Raw genomic sequence first — 20061 nt, 5'->3', positions numbered from 1 at the left:
TACAACAGTCACTACGTATTAGACGTCCACTGTCTTCTAAGGAATGTCAGTCAGATTTGGAAGAAGAAGGGGGAAGTGAGATATCACTCTCTAACAACCACGCGCTCCAAAGCAGACCAGACTTCCTAACTAACTCTAACTACCTCTTCCTTTCAGTCCCTTGAACTTTGCTATTCATTTACTCAATCTTTTTCTCAGGGCAATAATATGCATTCACAGCACTCACCTCACAAATGGCCGGACAACATTCTCATACAGATTCCAAAATTGCCCAAAAACATACCGGCCTGTTGGGTTCTTTGCATGGATCAAAGCATGATTATAATATTCCCTCCATCTCCAGTGCAGATAGGCAAATCACAGCTGCAGAGAAAGACAGACAATTTGTAAGAAATAAAGTTTCTTACTTTTTCACTTGTAGAGCGCACTCTGTCTCTGTCTCCTATGGGAGTGAAAAGCACTGAATTCTTCGCTGGGGCCTGGAGTAAGACCCAATGCCCTTGTTGGGCAGCAAATGTTAGTGAAAGCTTAAAGCTTGCATTCCCAAGTATGCTTCTGGGTTTCAAATTGGTTATTTGTTTGTTCAAGCTCAGAAATAACTTGTTATACCACAACACAACTGAATGCGATCAAAAGTTACCTATGAATTGACAGGCAACAGTTTTTATAGAGGCACATGCTTCAATTACAATAATTCAAATTTATTATATTGATTTATTACCATTGGTTCATAAAACTAAAACACAAATATGAATATGCATGATAAAGAATTTAACATCTAAATCACCAAATACACGCATTGTAATCATATATGATTGACTTCTTGGAACACGGGTACAGGAATGTATAACAATAAAATGTTTGATATAAATATTTGGAACATGTGTGAACAGTGAGGAACAAATCATCTTGACATGCCAGTCAGTCTGGATGCTTCATAGCTATCTCCTGGCAGCTCTGGCCTCACTGTTCACTCAAGGCTTTTTGAGCAACTATTTAATATCTACAAATTCTCATTTTAAAATGAATGCAAATGAAAGAGGCCTACATGATGGCTACCTGCTACAAAATGGCTATGCATAGGAAAGAACATGGAGTCAAATTCATTTCACTAACAGTCTCTGACACTGTAAATGCACCTACATTGGAAATGTGATACCCTGTAAGCAAATACATTTACCCTTTAAGCAAATTTGTTATTAATCTTATTCTGTTTGCAATGCACTTATCAGACTTGTCAAGCGCATTAATACAAATTTATTTATCTACCAAACTTTCCTTAGGCACTGCACTCAGCTTTCCACACAGCACTGTATTTTTTCCTTAGCATTCTGTAATCCCTTAGACTTTTGATTCTCACTCGCTCCTTTCCTGAGGAGGGATTACGTACTCCTTTTCTTTTTTTTCATCTAGCTTCACCCATTTGAATTCAGCTAATTGTTTGACTGTCTTCACTCACACTTGATCGTTCCAGTTCACCAACACACACATTCCATATACAACACATACACTCATACTGTGTATGAGAAACCTTTCCCCCTTTTGTGGAAATAGGAGGAGTCAACCAGGAAGAATCACAGCACAATCATACACAGGTATATTCAATTCAAGCAAGCAGTGGTTAGTTTTCCAGCGAGCCAAGATTTTGCTTTCCCTCCCTTTTTTGTGTCCCAGAGACACACGCTCATGAAGTTTTAGCAACTGAAATTTACAGGTCCCACCTTTTGCTGCTTAGCATTATGCTCACATTGTTAAAGCTGAGGAGATAAGAGAAAGCAGAAGCAACAACAAAGCACAGTACTGCAGCTTTTTTTATACACATAATAGCTTTTTCAGCCCTACCTCAATGGCTTCCCAAGCCCATAAACTGAATCAAGCAGACGCTGATCTGAAAGATTATTTTGGTTGTGCCCCATCAGTAGTCTGACAAAGAATTTCTCTACTGTCTCGTCTTTCTGTGTCATGTCAGTCGTCATGTGTGCCAGACGTATACACTGATGAGGAGAATGAACCGTAAATGCTGCTTGCATGTCCAATATGGTACATTGCTAAATTGCTATGTACTGTCAGCATATAGTCAGGATTCTCTCTGTTACAGTTGTCATTTAACTTCATATGTTATCACCTTGCCCTCATACTTTTCCGAACCACATCTTGTCACCTTCCCTGTCAGCTTTCTGCTCTCTCTCCCACACAATTTGTTTGGTGGTCTTCCTGTTCTGTTCAACGCTATTTCTTTCCCATCAACCAATATCTAGGGGGTTGCTTACTTTGTGTTTGAGTTTATTATCTATTAGGAAGGGAATGTTCTTGACTCTTTTTGTTTTACTGTGTTTGCCATCATTCTCCTGTAATTGTTGTTGGCCATGTAATGCATGGTTTGAATGCTCTTATTTATTTTCCATATCACCTTGCCTCTCTGGATACTGGAAAAGCTGAACTTCTCAATATTTTATATTTTCCCTTCCTCCCTCACATCTGAGAGTTCTCTGATATGCATTTGGCTTCAGGAAGTCTTTGATCATGATGGCAATAAAGTAAAGCTGCATCTACACGGCAAGATGATCACTCACATTTCACTCAAACAGCAGTTTGAGTGACAGTTTTGTTTTTTTTTAAATCAAAGAATTTTTATTGGCATTTGGTTCATACAACATGTACAAGGATTAGGTAATTGTTTCGCAATCAATGTTTTACAGAGTTGCATGTTACAACTTATTTCTAAACGGGGAAAAAGGAAAGTTGGAGGGAAGGAGCAGGGGGGGCAGGGGAAAATCAGGAAAGAGACTTAACCTTAACTCTAAGGTACCTAAACTCGTTGACACTGTATTTTCGAATGATGCTCCTATAAAGTCTTTGTTCTTGTTGTTCCGAAGAAAATACTCTTGTGGGTAGGCTTTGCGGTAGGGGATGAGATGGCCCCCGTCCCCCTGGAATATTTGGTGTGTTCCCTCATATCCTCCATTAGGCAGGGTTAGCGGGTAGGCGGTGCAGGATGGGAAGATAGAGGGGAGGGGAAGGGGCAAGGGGCAGAGGATGGACAAGATGGGGACTAGTTCCCGACTAGTCGTAGCCTATTGGCATTTTCATTGCTTGGGTCCACACTGCCTAATTTTTACGAAACTGGGGTAGTGTGTCTTTTTGATGGGCAATCAATCTTTCGTGTACACAGTTTAATGAGACAATATCCTGCATTTCTTCTATAGATGGAATATGTTTGGATCTCCAATTCCTCGCTATGAGACCTCGCGATGCATGTAGTATGTGAGATACTATTACTCTGTGGTTTCTGGGTGTGTTTCCTATACCTATTAAAAGCAGAGCAAATTCAGGTTCTAATTTGTTTGAGGTGTGAAGCAGGTTGGAGATATATTGTGAAATTTTAGTCCAGTATTGGCGTATGTGGGGGCAGGACCAGAATATGTGGAGTAGAGACCCGGTTCCCCCACAACCTCTCCAGCAAAGAGGTGAGATGTCTTTTTTCATCTGTGACAATCTTAATGGAGAGCAATACCATCTGGTTAAGAGTTTTTGGTATTGTTCCCAGTGAGAGGCGCAGGCGGAGGACTTGTGGGCCCATTTAAGGGCATCGCACCACATGTTTTGAGAGAATTTCTTATTCAAGTCTTTTTCCCAGTTTAGGAAATTTATCGTTTTCTTGAAAAATTGGATGCCAGAAAGACAGGTGCATATGGTTTTTGTTAGTTTTTTCTGTGTTGCTATTTTTGCGTTTAACAGGTCGTTAAGAGGGTCTGGAAGGGATACGGAGGTGGCTTTATGAGCTTTTAAGTAGTTGCAGATACGGAGATATGTATATTGTTCTGATGGGGGAACTGCATATTTTTCCTGTATCTGTCGAAAGTCAAGTAGGTTGCTACCCTGGAACAGGTCTGAAATAGTCATGGATGCTTTGTGTGGCCAGTTGTGAAAGGAGAGGTCTGGGATTAAGTGTTTTAGGGTGCGAAGTGGGAGAGGGATTCTTGTGCTTTGTTCTGCATTTACACCTCCTCCTATTGTGTGCCATGCTTGTAGTGAGGCCTTCACTGACGGGAGGAGTTGTGGGTCTCCTTGAAGTTGTATTGAGTTAGCTAAGAGATAAGTCTTCCAGTTGGGAGCTCCTGTTGTGGTTGATTCAATAGTCGCCCATTTTTTATCAGTCTCAGAGTTAAACCAGTGTCTGGTCTGGTCGATTAAGAAGGTTTTATGGTAGTTTCGGAGGTTGGGAATGCCCAATCCTCCGAATTTCAGAGGCCTGTTTAGGATAGAAAATGCCACTCTGGGTTTTGCTCCTCTCCATATGAACTTGCACATTTGCTGGTGAAATGTGGCAAATATGGAGTCCGGGATAGGTACCGCGATGGTCCTGAAGTAGTACAAAATTCGAGGAAGTATATTCATTTTGTACAGTATCACCCTGCCCATCCAGCTGGGCTCGTATGCGGAGAGGCGATCTAGTTCTTTTTGTATTGAGGTCTTCAAGAAGGGAAAGTTTGCTGAAGGGAGGGCGTCAGCTGAGGGAGTTAGGGCGATTCCTAAGTAGGGTAGGGAGTCAGCGCACCAGAGTGACAGTTTTGAGGGATCACTTTCCTTGAGCTCTTAAATAGCTAATTAGCTACTTAAGAGCTTATTAGTGTGTGCATGAAGGTTCCCCCTGTTTGCAGAAGACAGCTTTGTTCTCAGAGCTCTCAGTGGGTATCCCGCTGAGCTGATAGTGCCGAGAACAGCAGGAGCTGCTTTGTTGTCAGAGCTATCACTAAAAGCTCTGTGCGGGATACCAGCTGAAAGAATGCTGGTATGCCGCTGAGAACTCAGAGTGCGGTGCTGATAAGAGAGTGATCGCTGACTTTTAGCTTGCTAAAAGTTAGCGCTGAACGAATAGTGCATGAAAAGTGCACAATGGCCGCGCGTTTAGATGCAATTTTTATCACTCAAAAGATGGCTTTTGAGCGAATTTTGAGCGATAATCGTTGTGTCTTAATAGGCCTTAAGCAAGGGACAGGAGGATAGTAAATACCCCCTGCTAGCGAGAATTGACACCTCTGGTATTACCCACAGACATCCTGGCTCCAAGATTCAAATCAGAAGAAAATCTCTTAATAAGCATTATTGGTTGTGCGAAGGTCCTAGCCTCATATGAATTATACTTCCGGAATCAGGCAGGCCAGCCCAATAAAATGCATCTACACAAATTGAGGTGCGGACCCAGAACACCTTCCAAATGGTGTATCCATGTACCTAGCTATAACTTCCGGGTCATACTTTTTATTGCTGAGTAGATAAACTCATGATGGGAAATATGACAGGTATATTCCCGATCAGAGGATCTCCTGCCGAGATATGGCACAAATAGGGAATTATGGTTTTTCCACAGATACCTCCACCTCCACCTCACCCCTCCTGAATGACCCCAGAGAGGGTTGATGGAGGTGTGTTCTGGGGAAACCTTTAAGAACTGGGGGGGGGGGGGGGGGATAGGTCCTGGGTGTCAGACCTTCAGAGGTGCGCCACAGTGTATGGACTGTCCTGTTTTTTCCTGTGACTCTGCACAAATCAGAACCCTGGGCTGAGCATCCCAAATCCGATATCTTTCTGTTATTTTCCCCTTGTTTTATTTTAAGTACTGTCTGTTGTGTATGCCTATAAATCTTGTCTTCATTGTAACATCCTTTTCTGTATATTTTTACATACATATTGATATTTAGCACTGCTAGTATTTTTTAGAATAAATCTACAGTTTATTAGTTGAACCTTGTCCGTTTTAAAAGGAACCATAACTATGAAAATGTGTTCATAATTCATAGTCTAGTTTTCAGCTAACTTTTAAAAGCTGGTGGTGGCTGCGAGTGTGTGTGGGTATTCCAGAATGCTGGAGACATAAGACTGGATCAGGGGGTCACTTGAGCTTTCATTGTGCATGTGGGTCAGAAGCCTGGGAAAGCTGGGTACAAATCCGCTTGTATTCAAACAATTCTATGCTTGCAACTCCGCTGGAGTGATCAATGGAAGCTCTGCCGTCAAAAGCGGTTATAGCGGCAAGAGCAGTTGGAGTAGTTGATTCTTGACATATTGGCGACAGAGGTGGGATAGGTCGGGTCCCCCCTCTCTCTCCCTGAAAGAGAACTCCTCTGTTGCTTCCACTTTTACAGCAGTTTAAGATTGGGGTTATTGTCGGGTCTGTTTTAGTCTATCCATCCTTATTCTGAAATGGTGTGTTTTGGACCACTCCTGAGATAGGCAAGTAGTTTTGTTCCTTAGTATTGATACCTTATTTTTATAGTGTGTCTTGGCCTTCTTTGGGCTTTGAGAGAACTTAAGGGATGACGTCTTTAACTATTATGAGCTTTATTGGAAATCCCCATTTGTATGGGATGCTATTTTCCTGGAGAAGGGAGGTGATAGGATTGTATTTTTTGCTTGCAAGAATAGTTGCCTGGGATAAGTCGGCAAAGATTTGGATCTTATCGTAGGGCTGTGGAAGATTCCCTCGCTGCTTGCATCATACTTTCTATGATATAAAAGAAATGTACACGTTCTACGATGTCCCTAGGAACATTTTCAGATATTGTTTTTGGACGTGGTAGCCTGTGAACCCTATCCATGATTAGTTCCTCCTGTTTGGAGTCTGGGAGCAGCATTTTGATAAGACGATCTATGAATTCTGGGAGATCCGCCGAGGAGAGTGTTATTGCTAGCCTGGCATTTTTATGTTGTGTCTGCTTGTATCCTCAAGGTCTGCTAGCTTTAGTTTGATACTTTCAGGATCATCAGCTATACTATAATGTGCGTCAACTAATTTGTTATGTGAATTTGTTAGTTTACCCATCTTAGCCTCCAGATGATTCACTCTGCCCCCTAGTGCATTAACAGAGGAATTAAGTGTAGCGTTCAGTGAGATTATGTCCTTTTACAAAGAGCGCCTCAGAGCTATCATCATATCTCTGATGAAGCATTCTGATGCTGCCTTGCTGCTGCAGAAAATTTGTAAGTAAAGGATCTTCTTCCTCTGGGGCTTTGTGATGACTTATCTGCAATTGCTGTGTCAAGCAGAGCTGGAGGCTCCTTTGCTCTATAGTTTCCCAAACTCCATTCCTCAGGGATCCCCACAGGTCATGTTTTCAGGATATCCCATAGTAAGAACACCTGTGTCTGAGGCACTCACAATAATTACATCACCTGTACAATATTGAGAAAATCCAGAAAACATGACCTGTGGGTGTCCATGAAGACTGGAGTTTGGGAAATACTGCTCTATAGGGTGATTGCTGCTCTATTCTGTCTTTTGTGGAATTTGGGCTGTCCCTGCAGGGTGGCGACGGCTCTGCATTTGGCCATGTGCTTGGAAGACTGTCCTCCTCCTCTCTCTGCTCTCCTCAGTTACTTTCCCTACTGCTACTGTCTACCATTTGATCAGGGAGCAGGAAATCTCCTCCGTCCACTGCTCCCAGCATCAGTTTCTTCACCACAGTGGGTCCCACTGCTGTCCGCTCTGATGCGCTTTCCTGATCACAGGCTATGAAGAAGTCTGTGAGTCGGTTTGGCCCCCACTTCATCTGCCTCCTTTCTTAGCTTTCACTTTTACCTGTCTCTGCAGCTGTCAGGTGAGCCATGGGTTATTTTATTCTGTTGCCTGGAGGTATGGAGCTTCACTCTCATGCTGCTGCTTCCTTCTCCATCCAGGCCACGCCCCCCCAGAGCTTTACTGGGTTTTAATAGTACTATAATAGCAATATCATAAAAGAAGTAGGCAGTTCTCCAAAAGGGCCTGTTGTAGCGTGTCTTGAATTAATGTGGAAGAAATCATATAATATTTTGCAGTGCGGGTTGTTATGGATGTGGCAATACCAAATTTGTGTAGATTTTTTGTTTGTTATATTTTGTCAATGATGAAAGCCTCGTGTAAGGGCTACAGACAAACTTATGGTGTCATAAAGCCAATAATATTAGCTTCACAATGACATCAGAAGCATATCAATAGCCCTGATAGAACCGGAGCTAAAGCCATTTAAAACAGAACAAACTCCGTCCAAAACTGTAATGTTCTTTTCTTGCAGAATGGACAGATATTGAAACAAACTCCTGGGGGGTTGATGACCCAGCTATGTTTTTCATTGTCTTCTTAAAAGTGCCATCACATTTTTTTTTTTGTCGACATAGCCATATGAGGGCTTGTTTTCTTAAGGACAAGTTGTATATTTAATGGCACCACTTTGTTTTGTGGGTTATTTTTTTATTTTACATTGGATTTTTTTTCACTAAGCTGTTATTGAACATTTCTGAACACTTTGTTTTAATCTCTCAAGGTTGACTTGAAGATTTGATTAGTCAATTTCTAAAATAATCCAATGCATTATTTTAATGCAGTATACTATGTATATGCCGTAGCCTATTAGGCTTTGACAGTGCTGAGATCTGAAAGGCTGAGATAGCTGATGGATATGGAGGCTTTTGTTAGGCTTCCTGCTGCCATGGTAACCCATCATCATGATCACATCATGTGGTGCTGATGGGGGACACCCCTCTCCCTCTTACCCATTCACATGCAGCTTATAATTGCTATTGATTGAGGCATAGAAAAGATTAAATGGTTGGGATTGGAGGTTTCTCTACTCTCAGCCATTACAGTAGGAGCCCGGCTGTGAGTAGACCACCAAACACCCAATTTGCACCTACTAGATTACAGGAGCTTTAAACCTGCACCATAAATATACCATAGCATGGGTTTAAAGTACAGTACTAAATGCTGTATTATTACAGGATTGTGTATGATTTTGCATTGTCTTCTCTTTTTTCGATCCAGGATCCTCGGCTGATATTTTATATGCCAGGTGATTTTCCTGATTGACTCGACAAGGATGGAGAGGAACCGGGACAAGATGGCGGAGAGTATATTCAACCTCACCCTAGAGATACTCTTCCAGCTTACAGGAGAGGTGAGAGATTCTGGGGATGACGTCACGTTCCATCATTCTTATCTCTGTCAGTCTCTGTTCACATCTACGGCTGAGGATTTACTGCCGATTAGGTCATAAATGCTGGAAAATAATAGAGCCGGCTGGGCAGTTTTACTGGTAAAATGACAGATACCCAACAGATCTATTATAAGGCAATGGGGTTCTTGGGTGCTGCTGATGTCGACTATATAATAGATCCGACACTCGATGAGTAGAACAAAGAAATTGATGAACACAGAGGTGAACAGAACCTTAATAACACATGGATATAATAGAGACATGAAGGACTCTGGAAATGCCTGCAGTGATATTGATGGATGTATCTCCCCATAAACAGGATTACACGGTAGTGAAGAAGACTTCTAGTGATGGCTGTCAGGCCCCGGTGTCTGATGGATGGGGAAGACCTCTGAGCCCAATCACAGGGCCTCCACCTCACCCCCTGATACTGGAGGAGATCAATGAGCAGAAGATCCTAGAACTCACCAACAAGATGACTGAGCTGCTGACTGGAGAGGTGACGCTGCTGGGAATGCTGGGACATTATACAGTAACGCTATGGTGGTATAACGTGTCTGGGTGATGACGGTATCATTGTGTTGTCAGGTTCCTATAAGGTGTCAGGACGTCACGGTTTATTTCTCTATGGAGGAGTGGGAGTATTTAGAAGGACACAAGGATCTGTACAAGGATGTCATGATGGAGGACCACCAGCTCCTCCCACCACCAGGTAATAAACAGGACTAAATCCACATGGCCTTTATTATTTGTATGTAGAGAATGAATTTAGTGGCTGTCTGTGTTTTCTGCAGGTAGATCCAGTAAGAGAACAGCAGCGGAGAGATGTCCCCGGCCTCTTCTTCCACAGGATGATCAGGTAGATGGAGAGAAGGTCTCATGAAATCTTCCCTCTGGTCTGTAGGACGGCTGGGAAGGTTTTGTGTTTAGTCTTATTATATGATTGATACTTGGGTAATGCGAAAGCTGGAGATGGCAGGATTAGAGCCGACCGCAGACATTAGATCTCCGCATCTTATCACTATTTTCTGGTTCTGGAGACTTCTGGTTGGAATAAAGAAGCAACAGGTTGGAGTTATACAGGAGACCTGCAGCTATTTGGCCCAGATCACTACTGCTGTCATGTCATTCCGGCTCCTCATACTAATTAATGACCTTTTCTGGCCATTTAAAACCTTCCACACGACTTCTCCAACTGTGTGATGACTTTTACAATATTTATTTCACAGCTTGTGAATCCGGATGAAGATCTGATCCCTATTGATGCTACAGAGACACATGTGAGGGGGTATCAGCCGTGTAAAGAGGAGATCCCTACAGATAACCCCCCAGGTGAGACTACATGTAGAGAAGATAAGGTGTTGATTCCAGCAGTACAACAGAAATAGATCCAACTTTTTGGAAAGCCATGTAAGTGCACACTCAGTAGTAGATCCTGACTTCCTGGATCCCTCAAGACAATACGAAAAGCAAGTAACAGAGCAGCACAAAGAGATTTTCAATAAAAGATGTTCAGCATCCTAAGATGCCTTCTTTATTTCTTCTCCATAAAGGCAGTGATGTTTCGGCCGTGGTGTGGCCTTTGTTCTACAATGTGGAAGTACTCGGTTTCAATGGAGATGAAAAATACAGAAAGCTTTGGTCCATTAGATTGGTTGTCAGATTAGGTGCTCCATTAAATATTGTGAGAACTATTGTTGGGAAATGCTTTTAGAAATTCAATTTGCATGAATATGTAATATAGAAATATAAAAAAATATATATATAATTGTTATTTTATATTCAAAAATATTAGAATCTGTTTTATTCTCGGCAGATGATGATGCCAGGAGTTCAGAGGGACATCTGATATCAACAGATTGTAAAGTGGAAGATAATGATATCATTCAAGATACATATGTAGAGCCTGACACTATCCCAGATATACCCTCAGTCCTTCACAGCAATGATCTATTATCTGATCCCTCTAAACAGCTTCCATCTTCTGATTCATCACAGACTAGTTGGCAACACAACATTTACAGAAGAGATGTTGAACATGAAGGAGTTGACACAAGAAAAAAGCCATATTTATGTTCAGAATTTGGGAAAAGATTTCCCCAGAAATCAAATAATATTAGATATCAGGGAACTCACACGGGGAAGAAGCCATTTTCATGTGCAGAATGTGGGAAATGTTTTACCCAGAAATCATATCTTAGTAAACATACAAGAATTCACACAGGGGAAAAACCATATTCATGTTCTGAATGTTGGAAAGGTTTTAATGAAAAACCATATTTGGTTATACATCAGAGAATTCACACAGGAGAGAAACCATTTTCATGTTCGGAATGTGGGAAATGTTTTACCGAGAAATCGTCTCTTCTTAGACATCAGAGCACTCACACTGGAGAGAAGCCATTTTTATGTTCTGAATGTGGGAAATGTTTTACGCAGAAAGCACATCTTGTTGACCATCAGAGAACTCACACAGGCGAGAAGCCATTTTCATGCCCTGAATGTGGGAAAAGTTTTACCAAGAAAGCACATCTTGTTAACCATCAGAGAACTCACACAGGCGAGAAGCCATTTTCATGCCCTGAATGTGGGAAAAGTTTTACCAAGAAATCAGGTCTTGTTAATCATCGGAGAATTCACACAGGGGAGAAGCCATTTTCATGTTCAGAATGTGGGGCCTGTTTTACCCAGAAAAGATATCTTGTTAACCATCAGAGATTTCACACAGGGAAAAAGCCATTTTCATGTCTTGAATGTGGGAAAAGTTTTACCAGGAAATCAGATATCAGTAAACATCAGAGAATTCACACAGGGGAGAAGCCATTTTCATGTTCAGAATGTGAGACATGTTTTACCCAGAAAAGATACCTTGTTAACCATCAGAGAACTCACACAGGGGAGAAGCCATATTCATGTCCTGAATGTGGGAAAAGGTTTACTCAGAAATCATGTCTTGTTAGACATCAGAGAACTCACACGGGAAAGAAGCCATTTTCATGTTCAGAATGTAAGAAATGTTTTACCGATAAAAAATATCTTGTTAAACATCAGAGAAATCACACAGGGGAGAAGCCATATTAATATTTTGAATTTCAGCCACATTTTCTTAACCATCAAATAATTCATCAGAGAAGAAGCAATTTTTTGTTATTGTTTTAGCTATTCTTTTTAATTAATAATAATGACAATAATCTTTATTTATATAGCGCCAACATATTCTGCAGTGCTTACAATACAGGGGAAATAACACAAAACAACGGTTACATGAAGTAATCAATTGGTGAAAACATTAGGGGTGAGGGTCCTGCTCCAACGAGCTTACATACTGCAAGTAATGGGGTGATACAGAAGGTAAAGGGGCTGGAGATGTGCACGGTATGGCGAGGTGGAGAGTGAGGGATACTATACACACAATGGTCAGACCGTATAGTGGCGGAATTAGGATGACTGCAGGTTCTGGTTGATTACGGTTAGCAGGGATTGTAGTCTGTGGGACAGGGAACATGTTAGCAGGTGGAGTACTGAGGGCTTTGGTTTAGGGGATATGGTATGCCTCCCTGAAGAGGTGTGTTTTTAGAGCACGCCTGAAGTTTAGTGTGTCAGTGATTGCCCGGATATTTTTTGGTAGCACGTTCCAGAGGACTGGTGCTGCTCTTGAGAAGTCTCGGAGACGGGAATGAGAGGTTCAAATTAGAGGGGCACTCAGTCTGATTTTATTAGCAGAGTGAAGGGCCCGGGCTGGCTGGTGGATTGAGATGAGGGAAGCAATGTAGGGTAGGCGGTGCTGTGGAGCACTTTGTGGATGAGGGTAGTGAGTTTAAATTGTATTCTGTATTTGACGGGCAGCCAGTGCAGTGACCAGCACAGGGCAGAGGCGTCCAAGTAGCAGCTGGACAGGAAGATAAGCCTGGCTGCTGCATTCAGGATGGATTGTAGAGGGTATAGTCTGGAGCAGGGGAGGCCTATCAGCAGCGAGTTGTAATAATCGAGCCGAGAGTGGATAGGGGCAACAGTGAGCATTTTTAATGTGTCCATGGTGAGAAAAGGGTGTATTTTAGCGATGTTCTTGAGGTGCAACTGACAGGTTTGGGCAAGAGCTTGGATGTAGGGGATGAAGGAGAGGTCAGAGTCGAATATGACCCCAAGGCAGTGGGCGTGCTGTCTGGGAGTTATGGTGGTGCCACACTTGGAGATGGAGATGTCAGGATGAGGTCGGTTACTAGAGGGTGAAAACACCAGTAGGTCAGTTTTTGAGAGGTTCAGTTTTAGGTAGAGAGAGGACATAGTGTTAGAGATAGTGGACAGTCGGTGGCGTTCTGGAGGTATGTTGCTGTGATGTCCCAGGAGGACGTGTATAGCTGGGTATCATCAGCATAGAGATGGCACTGGAAACCAAATCTCCTGATGGTCTGTCCAACAGGGCCAGTGTAGATGGAGAAGAGGAGGGGGCTGAGGACCGAGCCCTGGGAGACCCCAACAGCAAGGGTAAGAGGAGGGCAGGTAGAGCCAGCAAAGCAGACAAATTGATAAATAGTACTAAAAAAATTAAAACGTTCCTTCCTTCCCAGCACTCGTAATGACATGCACTGTTTCTCTGCAGCTTTTAGGATTAAATTTAGCTCAATTTCCAGTGATTTAAGCCAATAGATACTGCTACTGTTGACAACAGCATCTAGAGGGTATGCTGAGCTATTAGGCTCCCTCCTACACCCCATCAGCATCCCCATAATGAAATCATCATGTGCCCATAATAATGGCATAATGGAATGCCATGTTTAGTGGCCTAGGGTAGTCAGTTTTTTCACTGACAGTAATATGCCTTACATTAGTGTTTCATCTAACTGATTGCATCTTCAAGTTCTTTTATCTGACAAATAAATGTGGTAAAAATTTCTCATCCGTATCATGGGGAGACACAGCTTAAGACCTTGTGTATAGCTACTGCCACTTGGAGGCAGACACTAAGCATACTTTTGAGACAGCTTAAATAATTTCTTGTATTTTGTGTATTTGTTAGAAGGTTGGGTCCTGGCTAGAGATGAGCGAACGAGCTCGTTTATGACAATTACTCAATCGAGCATCGCTTTTTTTCGAGTAACTGCCTACTCGGGCAAAAAGATTCGGGGGGGAGCTCTCTCTCTCTTTCACCCCCGGCGCCCCCCGAATCTTTTCGCCCGATTAGGTAGTTACTCGAAAAAAGCGATGCTCAATCGAGTAATTGCTCTAAACGAACACATTTGCTCATCTCTAGACCTGGCCCTTTTAAATGAATTCATTCCACAGTGGGGGTTGGGGGGACAGCCTGGAGCCTCTAATGCTTATTTGCAGCCTGAACATTTTTAATCCAAATTTAATAAAAATATGAACCTAAACAGAAACGTATCTGACTTGAATAAATTGTGTCTCTCACTGCCCTCCATCTTCGCGCACACTCCATATCATTACTATACAACCTGATTATCAGTTTCTCTTCCTAAGAACTCCCTTATTACTGTTCTTCCTAGGAGGAGCTTGGGATGATACTTGATGAATCACAATAGACCAAATGTTATCAGTTTGCACATAGACCCCTTATTGCTAAAAAAGCACGTGAAACCTCCTTCAAAATTGTCTTCCGGTAGAGAGTAACTTCCGTACTCCGCCATTGGTGCAGAAAAGTCCCAGCCACATGTTAGAGATGTGGGGTGGAAAGGGAGAGAATGACACAATAAGTTGAAGTTGTCCACCAGCTCATGGATTTTGGTCCTAGGTCTTGATGCTCACAAAAGAGATGACAGGGACTAATATTGCTAAATCCTCTGAAGCAACCCTTCTGTTTATGATCCCCACAACTCACAGTAGTTACAAAAGATCTGTGGTGAGCTTTTTGCTCCAACCAGCCAAGAACGTCCTCCCACATAACTGAAAAAGTTAGGATTTCCCATCTTTGGGAGAGTGATTTGCTGAAATTTCTGTTCTCAACAGAATGGAAGACCTTATAGCTTCCAAACCAACTGGTAGGGAGAGATATTATCGGATATGGAGAGCCTGGGTAGAATTTCAGCAGACTATCACACAAAGATCTAGGTGGCCTGGTCTATCTACTCTGGGTGTCCCCTATATTCTTCAGTCTTGTGTCCTGCTCCACCAGGAACGGTCTAGGGAATCGGATGCTCAGCACCTGCAAGAAAAAATGATACCTACTGCTGTCTGTATTGTCCTTACTTTTTCCTTTTCCCAGTTCCATTGTCTTTTCTATTCCTATTCCCATGTTCATCTCTAAAAATGTGTTTGGAATGTTCTTTCTTTTCTTTCTTGTTTTGTAAATTCTGTTTTTATTAAATTACATACACTACCGTTCAAAAGTTTGGGGTCACATTGAAATGTCCTTATTTTTGAAGGAAAAGCACTGTACTTTTCAATGAAGATAACTTTAAACTAGTCCTAACTTTAAACAAATGCACTCTATACATTGCTAATGTGGTAAATGACTATTCTAGCTGCAAATGCCTGGTTTTTTGTGCAAAATCTACAAAGGTGAATAGAGGCCCATTTCCAGCAACTATCAGTCCAGTGTTCTAATGGTACAATGTGTTTGCTCATTGGCTCAGAAGGCTAATTGATGATTAGAAAACCCTTGTGCAATCATGTTCACACATCTGAAAACAGTCTAGCTCGTTACAGAAGCTACAAAACTGACCTTCCTGTGAGCAGATTGAGTTTCTGGAGCATCACATTTGTGGGGTCAATTAAACCTCAAAATGGCCAGAAAAAGAGAACTTTCATCTGAAACTCGACAGTCTATTCTTGTTCTTAGAAATGAAGGCTATTCCATGCGAGAAATTGCTAAGAAATTGAAGATTTCCTACAACGGTGTGTACTACTCCCTTCAGAGGACAGCACAAACAGGCTCTAACCAGAGTAGAAAAAGAAGTGGGAGGCCGCGTTGCACAACTAAGCAAGAAGATAAGCACATTAGAGTCTCTAGTTTGAGAAACAGACGCCTCACAGGTACCCAACTGGCATCTTCATTAAATAGTACCCGCAAAACACCAGTGTCAACATCTACAGTGAAAAGGCGGCTGCAGGATTTTGGGCTTCAGGGCAGAGTGGCCAGCGCAGTCACCAGATCTGAACCCCATTGAGCTGTTGTGGGAGCAGCTTGACCGTATGGTACGCCAGAAGTGCCCATCCAACCAATCCAACTTGTGGGAGATGCTTCTAGAAGCGTGGGGTGCAATTTCTCAAGCTTACCTCAACAAATTAACAGCTAGAATGTCAAAGGTGTGCAATGCTGTAATTGCTGCAAAAGGAGGATTCTTTGACGAAAGCAAAGTTTGATGTAAAAACAATGTTATTTCAAACACAAATCATTATTTCTAACCTTGTCAATGTCTTGACTCTATTTTCTATTCATTTCACAACGCATGGTGGTGAATAAGTGTGACTTTTCATGGAAAACACAAAATTGTTTGGGTGACCCCAAACTTTTGAACGGTAGTGTACATATAACAGATTGATTTCCATGCAAAAATCAAATTATACAAAAGCTTGAGTGTAACATCATAAATAAAACATAACTTGAATTTGAATAAGGGAGGGAAGCGGGGGAAAATAGCATGAGGCGGGGTAAATGTCTGAAGTATGGGAGTAAGGTTGAGAGAGAAGACCTTCTGGTAGGGGCATGACCTTGAAAAATGAATACATAGTGTTTATTGGTTAGAGACGTGAGATATTTCACATCCGAAAGAACAAATCGTTTAAAACAGTTTGGACCATGGGTCCCGGGTATGCCTAAATATTTCATGCGTTCTGTTAGCCCAACTTGTTAGCACCTCAAATCTACAGATTTTGTTTACTTTTGCAATCCATTGGTTAAATGTAGGTGTTGAGGATTGCATCCACATGAAAATGATTAAAATGTTGCCACTAAGATCATGTGTGTAATGAGGTTAGACTCCTGAGGGCCTGTAGGCTGTAGAGGGTTTGGACAAGAACACATACTCTGAAGAGAGACTAAAGGGGCTGTTGGTTATGCAACATATAGCTTTTTCTATCTGACTCCAAAAAGGGCACAGGATCGGGCAGTGCCACCAAAAATGCATTAGAGGAGTGCGATTTTACTGCTAGTGTGGCATTGTGCCATGATAATGCATTCCAGATCAGTTGGGGTTCGGGTTGATGAAAAACGTTCATTGAATTTGACGAAGAGTTTTGATAGGTGGAGCAATTGTAAGGGTTGTAAAGGGGGGCAAGTTGTTTGAGAGAGTAAGCTTTCTGTTAGCTGTTTATTCTTTGGTACAAATATCAAATATTGAAAGGTCTTTAAGCAATAGCCAAATTTGCTTTGTGTGGATATTTCCAAAGTGTCATTGTGGGCGATAGGTGGGGAGCCAAGGGAAGATCAAAAGAGAGCTTCGTATAAATTTGGGGTGATACGTACGATAAATCTCTTAGGAAGTTCATTCCATAGGAGGCCAGAACTAAGGCCACTCTCACACAAGCTGACAGCAAAGCGCCACGATTTCGATTGCAGCACTTTGCCACAATATTACTTCCACCCACACCCGGCTCGCACTATTGTTCATAAGTGGACAAGCCTTGTTGCTTTGGACACTGGTAATTGGGTATCCGTTATCTACTCTGGAGTTGGATAAGGGATGGTGGCGCTTCATTTGGAATGCTGCCCTTCCTGTCATAACTGTCAATCTGAAACAAGTGACAGTATCCGTTGGTTACTAGACCGAGTTTATTTAGTACCCCATACACTTTGACTTTATGTTGTTTGTCCTTGAAGCCTTTCATTTTAATTTTATTAATAGTAAAAGTTACATTTTAAAGTAAAGTCAAGTCAGCGAAGGCGTTCTAAACTTTTTTTGATTCCCCTGCTTCTGTGATGAACTATCCCATATTCAGATAGCATTGACAACGAGTTTAGTTATAAATTACAATATTAAATATGGCGAGAGCGGTTTTGATTTTGATTATAATAGGACTGGGTTGGATCCTGAGCCCATCTGCCCTTTGGTCTGTATGTTTGTCGTAAAGAGAGACAACATTTTTGTCATACAGGTTGTCAAAGTTTTTATTTTTTTATCTGTATCCCAAAGTATTTAATGTGGGAATCCGGCCATTGGAACTGAGAAGAGGATTGTAATTTCTTTGTGATATCTGAGCGAGGGTTATGAAATGTTCTGTATTTTCTGTACATTGTTTGGGACAACTGAATAAACGTTAAATTGGAAAAAAAGGTTTTGGTCAGAAATCATTGCGCTACATGATAGACTTACTGGGCTTGATTTCCACTATTACCCTCTATTGGTCTTCTCTCCATTGTACTGGAGCCGCTCTCCATGCCAAGAAAGGTCTTTTCAGATTTTTCATGACTGCTGGGACTATTATACCAAAGCATTGGAAAGCCTCTATTATGCCGTCCATGAATAAATGGGTGATGGTGATGAAGGTTAACCCCTTATTGATCACCCCATTGTGTTTTTTTGTCCTGCTAAAGTGGGCTTTAATCCCTGAGGACATAAAAACATGCTTCCTGCAGGGATTAAAGCCACGTGGGCTATGGATGTGACAGCTCCATGCTGTTGGTGCCCGGAGGTAGTTGACAACATGGAGCTGTCATCCCAGGCCCCGTTCCCCCATTCCCGGCAATGCAATCAGCGTTATCGCATTAAAATGCAAAAAGCATTTTTAAAAAAAGTTAAAGTTTCATCTGCTCTCATGGATCATATCCGTGAGGGGATATGAAATTACATAACTTAGGTCCTGAGATTTGTCCCCCGATGTAATCTTTATCCATGGACCTTAGCTTAGTTTTTGGAAAGAAATCATTGCACTACATGATATTGGTCTTCTCTCCATTGTACTGGAGCCGCTCTCCATGCCAAGAAAGGCCTTTGAAGATTTTTCATGACTGCTGCTGGGACCATTATACCAAAGCATTGGAGATCCTCCATCATGCCACCCATGAATAAATGGGTGATGAAGGCTTATCATTTAAAGGGGTTGTACCAGAATATCAAATTCTCTTCTATCCACACGGTCTGGAGAGCATGGTCTCGGTTCTGGAAAATGGGACACCCATGTACAATTCTCCTGTCACTGTGGGGGTCTTTTCTGCCCGACGCAGTGACATGAACCTGAATGGAGTACTGGCTAAGCTTGCACAGTGAGCACTACATTAATTTCAATGGGAGTGAAGGAAATAACCAAATGGGAGCGCTGCTCTGGTACTCGGATGGCCCATTGAAAATAAACAAAGTGCTGGTGCGCTTGCACAACCAGCCCCCCATTCAGTCTTTCCCTCACTGCATGGGGTGCAGTAAACCAACAGTGAAGATAATGGGGACACGGGACCCCCCCTTTCTTAAAATCAGTGGGGGTGTCAATGGTGAGACCCCCACCAATCAGTGCATGTCTCCTAACCTATGGATAGGGAATAATATTATGGTACAACCCTTTTGAGGCCTCATGGTCGTGGCGAACTCCACTAGTGGAGTATTTCACCAGCACCACGGCTCAAATGCATCAATCCTCCTTCTATCAGCCTTTTTTGCAGTCCAACTTTCCTATCCATACATAGCTATGGGGAAAACAGTGGATTGCACTATCCTGCGTTTAGTTGCTATACCGATATCACTACTTTTCCAGATTTTGTCCATGTTTGGAATTGCGCTTCACTCCAATGCTATCCTACGTTTTCTCTCTGGCATAGATTCTCCAGCCTGGTAATTTTTGAGCCAAGGAAGATGAAGTCTCGCATGCATTCTATGACCTCATTGTTGATTTTGATTTAAATTTGGCCATTTTTTGCAGTTGTCACAATTTTAGTCTTCTTTAAATTCAGTTTTTTTTTCACTTTTACTTTTAATCTTACATATCAGCAGCTTCAGACCGGCTTCTGTCTCTGCAAGTAGAGTTGTGTTATCCTCATAATGGAGATTGTTGATGTTTCTTCCACCTATTTTAATCGCAATTTTCAACTCGTTTTGGTCCATTTTCCGCATGATCACTTCCACATATAGTTTAAACAAGTTGGGTGAGAGGATGCAATCCTTTGCCCATCCTAAACCAATCTGTTTCTCGATACTGTGTTCTCACA

At 42.0% G+C, this 20061-nt stretch overlaps 1 protein-coding gene across 1 annotated transcript in view; it reads left to right on the top strand.

Moving 5' to 3' along the window:
- Nucleotides 1-20061, top strand: part of LOC136626748 (zinc finger protein 850-like) — a 139613-nt gene that overhangs the window by 24862 nt on the left and 94690 nt on the right. The window contains exons 4-6 of the mRNA XM_066601754.1: nt 9764-9828; nt 10199-10301; nt 10786-12046. Coding sequence (XP_066457851.1) covers nt 9764-9828; nt 10199-10301; nt 10786-12046 — 1429 coding nt within the window. The remainder of the gene's footprint in view (nt 1-9763; nt 9829-10198; nt 10302-10785; nt 12047-20061) is intronic.

This window comes from Eleutherodactylus coqui, chromosome 4 (assembly GCF_035609145.1).
Source record: "Eleutherodactylus coqui strain aEleCoq1 chromosome 4, aEleCoq1.hap1, whole genome shotgun sequence".
In the NCBI taxonomy this organism is placed as follows: domain Eukaryota; kingdom Metazoa; phylum Chordata; class Amphibia; order Anura; family Eleutherodactylidae; genus Eleutherodactylus; species Eleutherodactylus coqui.
The sequence above is the reverse complement of the archived record's forward strand: the minus strand, read 5'-3'. Positions and strand labels throughout refer to the sequence as shown.